General features: G+C 41.3%; 1 protein-coding gene across 1 annotated transcript; it reads right to left on the minus strand.

Annotated features, from left to right (window-relative positions):
- Nucleotides 1–3,206: 3,206 nt before the first annotated feature.
- LOC129729185 (uncharacterized) lies at nucleotides 3,207–8,513 on the minus strand. The gene has a single exon (XM_055687676.1). The coding sequence runs from the start codon at nucleotides 8,511–8,513 to the stop codon at nucleotides 3,207–3,209; it is 5,307 nt and encodes a 1,768-aa protein (XP_055543651.1).
- Between the last annotated feature and the right edge of the window lie 3,741 nt (nucleotides 8,514–12,254).

Genomic DNA, 12,254 nt, shown 5'->3' on the forward strand with positions numbered 1-12,254 from the left:
TCGATTAGATATAAGTCGGTCCAATTGTTTAGTTTGCTAATGTTGCAAGTTAGTAATTACTAATTTGTGAAACAGTTAGAAGTTCACTTATACCAAATGGCTATGGGTACTGGTCATGGACTATGTTTTCCATGCTACATAAACGGGCTGAAATGATGCAACGAATTTTTATCTTTCGAATAAATCCAATTATCTCAGCGCTACCATCTGAATTACTTTTTTTTTGTAGGCGAAGATGACCTTCACGCACAAAAAAAAATCCAAAGCAGCAAAATCCGCGAAAGATTTGCCTCGCGGTGGCATCCCACAAAAGGACGAGAACAAAGACGCGACACGCGCGATAAGTTATTATTTGAACGAAAAACAGGAAACAACAAACGCGATAACATATACGATACCATTCCATTTTCGTAAGCCCTACATTGGGGGTGTAAACAGAGATGAAGAAAAAAAAACATTACGATAATCGAATGCGACAACAGACCAATTATTGCAAGCAAACTGGAACGCTTGCGACTCCGGGCGCAAGAGAACTCCCCCCCTTCGGCTTGCTTTCGGTAGATTCAGACGCCTAAAGCGAGATACGAACCAATTTGTATGTAAATTGGGGACGTGAATTACACCGTACCCCATTTCGATTCGCGTTTCTAGTTGCCAGCCATGTTCGCAAGACGTGCACAGCTGCGGGAAACTGACCAAGACCTTACTTCGTGATCTTTAAGAAGGGTTTCTTCCCTTTTTTGTTATGTCTCCACACTGAGGCTTCGATTGTCGTCTCTGGTTAGACATTGTTGAGATTCGTGCTAGCAGTACCAATTAGGATCTCGGAATGAGTTCAAGCATCTATTTCCTTAATTATTTGCGGACGCATGCCGAACATAGTTTCAATTGACACAAACGGATAAGCGAAATCACTGTGATACTCGTTACAATTCGCACACGAATTCCAATTAGCGTAACCAACTGTCGTACTGATACTGTTGGGAGGAATTCCTGTGATTCACATTCTCTGTTTTGTGTATCGATTTCGGCTCATGCTGTTGTTGTTTTACTTTACCAATTAAGGATGAACTCTAACATCAAATAATTTGATCAGCAGCCATTGACATGGGCTTCCCTCACAACATCGTGAAAATATGTTATGGTATAATAAACTTATCAAACATTTGTTACATGCAAAACGTTGAATCGACTGATTGATCGAATTATTACTCTCCGAACTTCATACAATTATTTTCGGGCCAGAGCTTGACTTTCAAACATAAAAGCTTTTTAACCGATAGATGACAAATTGGAAATAAAAAGTAAGTAGTATTTCTCAGTAAATTTCTCTTTTAATAGTGAGAGGCGATTAGGAGTTTAATTTTATCTTTTTTTTCTTATTTTCCGGAAATGTTTACGAATAACGAGTTCAAATTTCTAAATCTTGTAAGAAGCCATAGGAAAGGGATAAAAAACGAACTGCGTGACTTCCATTTTTTTTTACATTTAAGTTTTATTTCAAATACCGAGAAATAACACATTAGTAAACGATGGTATCAAAAAAAGAAATGATAATTACACAATAAGCAAAGGTTAAGTATCCAGTAACATTCCATTATCGGAACATGCCCTTTCTGTTAATTGGACTCAGACATCGCAGCCAACTAATAGTATACAAGACAATTGCGGGGCTAAGGCTACGTCCCTATTGACACTAACAGTCTCTCCCTACTAATATATGACTGAATGAGACTAGTCGCAAGTTGAACTAGGCAGCACATATAATTTTTTTACATAACGCTCTAATTTTTAATAACTACTTTCTATTTGGATTCCGGCTGCGTAGTCTTGAACAGATGAAAACTGGTATTTTCTACTGCTCGACGTTTCGGCCAAGAATTTTGGCCCTTTTCAAGAGAAACTATTGGGAAATAATTATTATTTTTCATCAAAAAGTCTGATTTCTGTCGAATGTCAAAGTTTTATCTATATTTTAATTGAAACAGTTTCAACTTTGGTTTACAAAATAAACTGAAAATATTGTTAGATTAACGACTGCAAGTAGTTATACGGTGTTATTTTGTCTTTTGGCGTTCTCAGTGTTTTTTTAAAAGATGTACATGGTAATCTAGCCAAATTTTCCGAAGCTTCGGCCATCTTTGATGTTTTTTCAGTGGTAATTAAGTAACGTCATATTTGTTTGGGGTGATTAAGTAACATCAAGATGTTGTTTTCCAGCACTAATTATAGTTTTCAAACTATTACATATGCACTGTCTGTTTATCTCCTTTTAGTTAACAAATACATAAGGTCTATGAATAAACTGATACACTATTTTTGCAGTATTTTAAGCGGCACTGCTGTAAGATATGTGATTTTTGCATTCAAAAAACTTAATATATTTTGGCAAATGAGTATTTCTCCATCTTGATCATATTGGTTTCATCTTGTTCTTACGATAATGTTGCAAGAAAAACACTGATCGCTTTAGGGTTGTACGGGCGAAATGCTGGTTCTCCGGATGGTGGTTAAAGTTGGATGCAGGACCGATCGTGATATCACAGAGTCAAAAATTCGACACTATCTTGTTCCACTGAACAACGTGGTCACTTCCTGCTCTAATCTTTATTGATCGCGATAGAGAATTAGATGTATGGTGTTGTGTCTATAACGTACTTTATTCGAGTGAGGATGAAATATTCTTTCGATCTAGCTTACAGTAAAGAGAGCGAATAAAAAAATGAGTTTCTCTTTGTGTGGTGTGGAGTTGTGTAGAGTTACATTCGATGTTCCCTTTTAGGGTGATAGTCCTAATATAGCGTTAACATTCCGCCCACCATTGAAATTTAATTTAAATTTACAATTATAATAATGTTTGAATCAGTAGTATAGGAATAATTGTCGGTTTCTGCCTGAGTTGAGGTATGCGTTCTCGGTTTTCTTCGCCGGTTGTATCGGATTGCGGTACAGGTCCTCTCGGGGCCCACTGATCGAAATGTCCTTCTGCATCGATGTTCCTCGACCAACGGTTGTGGGTTGACAGGTTGGATCTCGTTACCAAGCCGGTTGGTCAATCCCCAAGGTATCTGTCAAAAACGCGGTGACTTTAGATGGAGAAACCATAGTCTGGAATAAATTGATGGAAACTAGCTACTTAACTTGTGAGAGGACCATAAGGCCCTCTCCCATCCAACATTGCCTTGTTAGTTATCTGGAACCTCGAACTACTGGAACGTCGCTGGGGGGTTGTCCTGTATAGGCAAAACACATACTCGAGTGATTGCTCGTAGATAGATGCCGTCCTTGGTCTGAACTTTGATGACTCTAATGTGGCCGTCCCTTCCAGGAAAAACTTCTAGCACTCGACCGAATCTCCACTTCATGGGTGGCATATTGTCTTCTCGCAGTAACACCATCGTTCCAATTCGGATATTATCTCGTTCATGGGTCCACCGCGTTCTTTGTTGAAGACCAGAGAGATATTCGGTGGACCAACGTTTCCACAGGCGACGCAGATATTCTTGAATGGTTTGCCACTGTGACAATCGATTAGCTGGTATTTCCTCATATGATGGTTCCGGGATGGCTGTTAGAGGGCGGTGTACCAATAAGTGGCCAGGTGTCAAAACGTCCATATCATCGGGATGATTACTCATAGGCGTCAACGGTCTGGAGTTTAAACAAGCTTCCACTTGACTCAGAAGCGTCAGCATTTGCTCGGTTGTTACGAGTGCAGTCTTGAGGGTTCGGTAGAGATGGGTTTTGAGAGACTTTACAGCAGCCTCCCACAGTCCTCCGAAATGAGGTGATCTTGGTGGTATGAACTGGAACTGAATGCCCTGATTCGAGCACTGGTTAGCTACATGCACTCGAATTTGTTGTGAACGGAACAGTTGGGCAAATTCGTTCAAAATGCGATGAGTACCGACAAAGTTGGTGGCGTTGTCGCTGAAAATGGATTTTGGAATCCCACGCCTTGCCGTAAATCGTTTCAGTGATGCGAGAAACGAATCAGTCGAAAGATCGCTGACGAGCTCTAAGTGTACGGCCTTCGTTGACATGCAGACGAATACTGCTACATAGCATTTTTGTGGGGCAGCCTTTCGATGAGGTGGCTTCAAATGGAAGGGGCCACAGAAATCCACACCTGCATTCAGGAATGGAAGTGTAGGAGACACACGAGCTGGCGGAAGATCTGCCATAAGTTGGTCTGATACGGTGGGTTTGCATCGAAAGCAAGTGATGCATTGATGCACTACATTTCGAGCAAGATTGCGAAGTCGAATTGGCCAAAATCTTTGACGCAGTGCTGACATTAAGAGCTGCGGCCCAGCATGTAACAAATTGATGTGATAATGTCTCGCAATGAGAAGTGTTAAAGGATGCTTACTGTCTAAAATCATCGGTTGTTTCTGATCATACGAAACTAAGGCGTTGCGCAAGCGACCGCGCACACGTAGAATATCATTCACAAGGATTGGTGATAATGCCTTTATCTTGGACGTAGATTTAACTTGGCCATTTGTTTGAATTGACCGTATTTCATCCGGAAAAGATTCCTGCTGTGATAATTGAACAAGGTTCCGTAAAGATGCTTCAAGTTCGCTTGTGGATAAGGGTCCAGTTATTCTTAGGTTTCTGTTCCCTTTTTTCGAATTGTAAGAGAATCTTCGTATGTAGGCAACCATGCGTATGAGTTCAGTAAAGGACGATTTAATACCGAAAATACTACTGGTGTCAACAACAGGTAACGAAGTAACGACCTTTTCCTCCAAGTGGTCTGCTTCGAAGAGATCGTCGGGAGTTCTGAGTAGAGTAGGCCAAAACCTGCAGGATTGGCTTAACCAAGCAGGCCCATGCCACCAGGGATTGTATTCGACGAGTTGAGAGGCTGGCATTCCGCGTGAAATCGCCGTCCCTGGGTTTTCGGTTCCCGCTACGTGTCCCCATGTGCCAGCTGCCGTGATATGCTGGATTTCTGCAACCTGGTTTGCTACAAATTTCTTCCATCGACTTGGTGTTGCCGCCAGCCAATGGACGACAATCATTGAATCTGTCCAAAAATACGATCGACCGGACACTTGTAATGCTTCTTGTACCCTTTCGTATAAGTGGCTTAATAAAAGAGCTGCTGCTAATTCCAGTTTTGGTAAGGAGATTTGTCGTTTCTTCCCAGAGTTTAAGGGAGCTACCTTTGATTTAGCGGTCAGGAGGTGAACGGTAATCGTTCCGGTGGCAGTTACTGTACGTAAGAAGAGACACGCACCGTATGCGCGTTCCGATGCGTCACAGAACCCATGTAGTTCTAAGTTTGTTTCACTGATACAAGGAGCTGCCCATCGTGGTACGGAAAAGGTACGTAGAATCTCTAGGTCCTCGCAGAACTCTTTCCAGGACCTTTGTAAGGGTTCATCCAATGGAACATCCCACGCAAGTTTCAAAGCCCATAATCGTTGCATAAAAAGTTTCGATATCAACACAGTTGGGCCCAACAACCCTAACGGGTCGAACAATCTGGCAGCATCCGACAGTACTGAGCGCTTTGTGATTGCGCTCCTTTCCGGCCACTCCGGTACCTTAAAACGAAAGACATCTTCGAACGGTTGCCACAAAAGACCATGGGTTTTTACTGGAGATGACGAAGAATCAATTTCTAATACGTCGCGGTTTTCTCGGAGCTCAGCAGGAATATTTTTAATTATGTTTGGGTTATTGGAAGCCCATTTGTGCAAGTTGAATCCTGCCGATTGCAGAAGTGAAATAAGTTGACTGCAAAGCTCCGTTCCTTCTTCCTCTGTATCGGTACCGCCAAGTAGATCGTCTATATAGAAATTCTTCAACAAAGCTTTAGCAGCCCTTGAGTGGGTCGATTTCCCTTCTGTTGCTAACTGTTGCAGACAACGCGTTGCCAGAAATGGCGCTGACGCGGTGCCGTATGTAACGGTTAAAAGTTCGTAACACTGAATTGGGTCGGTAGGAGAATCACGCCAGAGGATACGTTGCAGGTGACGGTCTGAAGGATGTACTAACACCTGCCGGTACATTTTTTCTAAATCGGCTACGACGGCATACCGATGGCGACGAAAGCGAAGAATGATGCTGTATAGATTGTCTTGTTCGTTGTGACCAACCATTAGAGCATCATTTAGTGATAATCCTGTGTCAGTAGCGCAAGTTGCGTCGAAAACCACTCGAAGTTTCGTGGTTGCACTGTCTGGCCTTTCAATACAGTGGTGGGGCATGTAGTATGGATTGGTTTGGAGAAGACTATCCTTGGTTGGATCTACAGGCGACATATGTCCAAGCAGTTCATACTCCCTGATAAATGATGCATATGCCTCTTTCAGCAATGGTTTTGCTTGCAAACGACGTTCCAAAGACAAGTATCGGCGAAGTGCTATTGCATACGAGTCACCGAGCTGAGCGAGAATTGTTTCCTTTTTCGGGTGTGAAACAACAAAACGTCCAGAGGAATCACGAAAGGTTGTGTTAGAGAAATGCGCTTCACATGAACGTTCCTCTATCGAAAGAGCATTTTCAGAATAGCACGATTCGAGCTCCCAAAAGCCAGTAAGTTGGTGTTCGAGTTCGGCGTTGCTGCAAACCATTGTCAACGCGGTTTGCTGATCCGGAGTGGTGTCACATTTTCCCGACACAATCCAGCCAAAAACGGTCTCTTTCAGAATCGGCATACTCACTCCTAGTGTCACAAAACCGCCTAGCAATAAATGGTAATACACCTCAGCTCCAATGATTGCATCAATTCGATGTGGCTCATAAAAGTGCGGATCGGCTAAGCACAGAGATGATGGTATTTCCCAGGTCGAGACTGGAACACGGTTCGATGGGATGATTGGTTTAAATTCAGGAAGGATGTGGAATCGTAAATCAGTACAGTAATCAGAGCAGCGAGATAACACCTTAACCATTGCAGACTGTTTGGATTTGGCAGGAGTTGAACTAACACCTTGAAACGAAAGTGGATCGTCCTGTCTACGAAGCATCAATTTTTGAGCGAGTTGTTCACTTATCAAATTTCGTTCTGAACAGCAATCTAAAAGAATTCGAGCCAAAAGAGTGTTTCCCTTGTAGTCTGCCAATTTAACAACTGCCGTCGAAAGAAATACAGCGCTGCGGCTTGGGGATAATTTGGGTTGCATAGGCTTCAACAACATTTGCGACGTAGCGAAAGTTTGCGATTGTGGTGGAGACTCGATACAGTTTGTAGCGTCAGTGGCACGATTCGGGGGTGTAACGGTTGTCTGCGTCTGGTTTGACTCATGCCTTTGAGCTTGAGAATTATTCGACGGTCGAATGTGTAGCATGGTATGATGCTTGTTACCACACACGCGACATGCTGAGCTAGAACACGCCCGTACCATGTGGGAAGAGGAGAGGCAATTTATGCAAAGACCCATTCGCTTAACTGTTTCAAGCCTTTGGTTGGGATTCAATTTTTGAAAGGAATCGCATTTAAAGGGAGAATGGGACGGTTTTTGGCAGAAAGGGCACGGCTTATTTGTTACTGCAGTTGTTGTAAGAGTTGATTCAATTCTCGGTCTCGACGGAGGTTTCACCGTTTCATGACGATGATCGCGATTGCGCTGTTTCGATTCGGAAAGTGGTTGAAGGGTAGCGAGATGTTCACGTAAAAATTTTAACAACTCTTCATACCTCGGCACCTCACGGCTCTTGTGTGTGCGTTCCCAATGTCGCTGAGTGTCTGAGTCAAGTCGTCTGTATAACAAATGAGCGAGAAGATGAGACCATTCTTCAGGATGCAAACCAAGCTTTTTCAACTGAAGTAAATTGCGTTCAAAAGAGTCGATGAGGTGAACTAAGGCGTCGAAAGACTCTTTTCTCATCGGTTCCGCTTCCAGAAAACCGTCAATCAATGTGCGGGCGATTATCTTTTTGTTTTCAAACCGCTCCTGCAGCATCGACCAAGCCACTTCGTAATTCGCGGCGGTTACCTCTATCGATTCTACTAACGTCCTGGCATCCTTAGTAAGCACGGTTAACAGATAATTAAACTTGTCGAAAGCGGTTAGCGACGGTTCCTTATCGATCATGCTCTGGAAAGCATCACGAAAACTAAGCCAATCCTTTACACTGCCATCAAAAGAAGGGATTTTGAAAACTGGGAGGTGGATTCGAGATGCTAACGGTTGGCAGGGCAAGGATACGGGAGAGGGAGCAGCTATAGCAGTCGGTTTGGCTAGGTGAGACAGCAGAAAGTCTTTTAAGTCGAAATACCTATTCTCAAAACTCAAACGGTTGGATTTATTCGCAGCATCGACGTCCAGTTTCACTTGCTTCTCTTTTGGATCGGATGCATCACTCTTTAAATCCAAGTCTTGCTCTTGTCGCGATTCTATTTTAGCTCGATTGGTTCGAAACTCGCTAAATAAACCTTCCAACCGATCCAGACGCGAACTGATTTTCGATTGATCTCGGTTTTTGTCGAAGCCGCTAACAAATTGTTCGAGGTTAGATAGCGAATCATCAAGCCCTCGCTCGATTTTGATCATTTCTCGTAAAGATGTCATTACAATATTTTTATACTCCCCTACAATTCGCAACTTTATAATTTGATAGCGAAAAACACCTTACATCTAAGTGAAACTAGCATGCAGCAATTTATTTCGTGCACCTTCTATTGAGCTATTGTACTCACGCTACCAGCCTATTGTTCTCAACCCAAGCCACGCCGATGTGTGTCCCAGCGAATTGGAGGATGAATAATCGAAAACTTCACAAATAACTCCACTCTGCGGACCTGATATCGTGGTTGTAGATTGAGCACGTTGGTAGAATGTCGAAATGAGCAGTAATCGTCGAAACTGATTGAATGTCGAAATATCACCGGGTCGCATGTGCTCATACGACGGTACCCTTGTTGGCGCTAATTTACCACAATCCGGTTCGAAGGACCATTAATGTACGGGCGAAATGCTGGTTCTCCGGATGATGGTTAAAGTTGGATGCAGGACCGATCGTGATATCACAGAGTCAAAAATTCGACACTATCTTGTTCCACTGAACAACGTGGTCACTTCCTGCTCTAATCTTTATTGATCGCGATAGAGAATTAGATGTATGGTGTTGTGTCTATAACGTACTTTATTCGAGTGAGGATGAAATATTCTTTCGATCTAGCTTACAGTAAAGAGAGCGAATAAAAAAATGAGTTTCTCTTTGTGTGGTGTGGAGTTGTGTAGAGTTACATTCGATGTTCCCTTTTAGGGTGATAGTCCTAATATAGCGTTAACAAGGGTATTATACACAAAATTTACAAAAGTTACAGCTATTTTAGGAATAAAGCCTTGAACAGATTAGAACGGGTATTTTCTGCTGCCCGACGTTTCGGCCATATGTTTTGGCCTTTTCGAGCGAAACTATAAAAAAAAAAATATTGTAAGTTAATTTATAAGATACAACTTAAGGGAGACTCTGTGCGTTCTGCTCCACACATTGTCTGCCTTTAATGAACTTAAATGTTGACGGATAAAAAGTCGTTGTGAAAAAAAATTCATTCGAAAAAAAAAACAATTTTGGAAGTCGATTTCTAGAAAATATTTTATTAAAAAACATTCTTTCTTTGGATAAGATCTGACAAAACTCAAATAAAAATAAAAATATAGATATAGATATTAGGGATGTAACGGATATTCGCATCCGCATCCGCAAATGCGGAACATCCGCATGAAAATTGATATCCGCATCAACATCTGCATCCGTAATCACATATCCGCATCCGCATCATACCATGCGGATATTGAAAAAAAATATCGCTTCATAAAATATTGCAGAAAAATTTTCCTTGGTGTATTTACTGCTCGCCCAAATAACTTTTGAACTGGGGAGGGGCATGGTTATGTGAAAAAAGCAAAATCTAACACAAGGGATGTTACGGATATCGCATCCACATCCGCAAATGCGGAACATCCGCATCCGCATCCGCATGAAAATTTACATCCGCATCAACATCTGCATCCGTAATCACATATCCGCATCTGCAGATGTCTGAAAAATCACATCCGTAACATCCTTGATAGATATATAGATCTTTGGCTATTTTTTTTTTCAATTACATCATCCAAAATTTACAATATATCCGATACAGAAGATTGTTAGAAGTTTCAAAGCCCATTAATAACAAAAAAATTCTAAAGGTTTATTTTTGAAATTTGAGGCATGTGCAACGTTTAGAATGCTCGAAAAGCTCGAATGCAACCTTTCATTGCTGTGTAGGTGCGCACGATGTGCATTATTTGCGTTGGTATTGATATCCGCTTAAGCCGACGCACATGGTGTCGACTTGCTGACATTTGTTGTTTGTTTACCGCTCACGATAAAAAAGTGAAAGGATGGTATCCAAGACACGACCGCAAGACGTTGGACTACGGTATTTTTATACTCCTTGAAAACACATAACAGACGGAATTGTAACTCTAGTATTTTCTGCAGATTCATCTAACAGTGCATTTTTAAATGCTGAGACGTTAAAGTGTTATAAATAATCATATATATCCAAAAAGAATTGATCTTTTATTTTAGCGCAGTCACTTTAGAAAAACTTTTTTTCGAATCATTTAGGTAAGCGAAATGGGTAAAATGTTCCTATTTTAGCAAAAAGCAAACTCAACGAAACTATTAGAAATTGGAGACCAGCACGATTCAAGCAGAAATTCTAACATTGGGAATTATTTGACATTAAACCGATAAAACTCATGCTAGGTTTGCTCATGTCCAGCATATAACTTCATATATTTTTGTTTTTAGTTTTTTGTGTAGTTGTTATCAAGGTTTAGCCGAGTGACAGGAAAATATATTAACTTCTTTAATTATGATTCAGAGCATTGCTAAATGTTTTGTTATTTTTCACGATAGAGACAAATTTGCTTTTTTTCTGTGTGAGAGAAACAAAAACAAAACCGCGCACCGAGAAACAAAAACGAAAATTAAATGTATGCTCATTGAGAAAACTTTACCAATGGTTTTACCGACAATTCATGGTACTTGAAAGAACCCGTTTAAATCTAAATCTAAATTTCTAGCAAATAAGTGTTGATTATTCATCGTAATTTTTCCTTGATGAACAAGACTGGCTGAAGAAGCTGCTGTAAAGTCGAATTTACAACCGTGTTTGTTTAGGCGTTTTAATGTTTTTAATGAAGTGTCAATGACTAAACAAGAAAATACTTAATCTTCGATTAATACCCGCTATAGCTACCCACAGATGTGCTATAGCAATGAATGAGAATTTTTATTCGATGCACTATTATGAGCGACCAATATTTACCACCACTGTTGCTCCAGAAAGAACCGTCCGCTTTGCCGGTCAATGAATGAATGAGAAATTCAATTCGATGGCGTGCGTATGATACCGGTTCTGTTTTGGAATGAAAATGATGGGGTGAAATGTTCGAATCGAATGGTACCTTTTATATCAAGGTTTCGTCAGTTACTTGGAAAGAGGTGGAGCGTAGAAGAATAGGGAATGGCAAGGAAAGTGAAAAAAAATTAGGAACAGAAAGCGGCCCTCGAGTAAAAAAAAACAACAACAGCAAATCGTTCACAAAGTCAAATCGGTTGTATCCGTTAGTGTCGGCTGTGCTTGGGAAGAGAGATAGTGATTGGTTGCTCGGTATGATTTAGACAATCGATGTTATTTACCAATTATTCAACAGTGTTTCTTTGTTACATGAGTTTAACCGTAAAAGAATTATTGATCGATTGATGCTAAATCCTCGATATTCTGAAAAGAAATGGCTGACATATAAGCGCTCAAAACCTGATCACTTTTTCTTGGTTGAATTGCTAGATTTACAAATTCAGGCGCCTTACTTCGATATAGACGTTAGTTCAACGTCGCAAATACGTAGTAGAAAAAACTATGACTTTACTACTACAATAAAGTGGTTTTCGGCACGCAGGTCAGGAGTCCGTGTTTTCTGATCAGAAATTCGTTGTCTTGCATCAAATGCACAATCTACAAAACAATCCCGCGGTTCTCGAGCGCCGCGTCGGCGTCAGTTTGAAGCCGCATACAGGAGTGAGAAGTTCTCACTAGTGTTCATCGTGAAAAAATGAGAAAATCAACTCCGCGTGCTATGAGGCCGATGTTTTCGAGAAACCAGGACTTATGTCCTGTCTGTCTGTCTGTCTGTCTGTCTGTCTGTCTGTCTGTCTGTCTGTCTGTCTGTCTGTCTGTCTGTCTGTCTGTCTGTCTGTCTGTCTGTCCGTCTGTCCGTCTGTCCGTCTGTCTG

This window comes from Wyeomyia smithii, chromosome 3 (assembly GCF_029784165.1).
Source record: "Wyeomyia smithii strain HCP4-BCI-WySm-NY-G18 chromosome 3, ASM2978416v1, whole genome shotgun sequence".
Taxonomy (NCBI): Eukaryota; Metazoa; Arthropoda; class Insecta; order Diptera; family Culicidae; genus Wyeomyia; species Wyeomyia smithii.

What these genes read in the sequence shown, in the direction of transcription:
- LOC129729185 (XM_055687676.1), bottom strand. Translation starts at nt 8,513, where the DNA reads ATGATCAAAATCGAGCGAGGGCTTGATGATTCGCTATCTAACCTCGAA.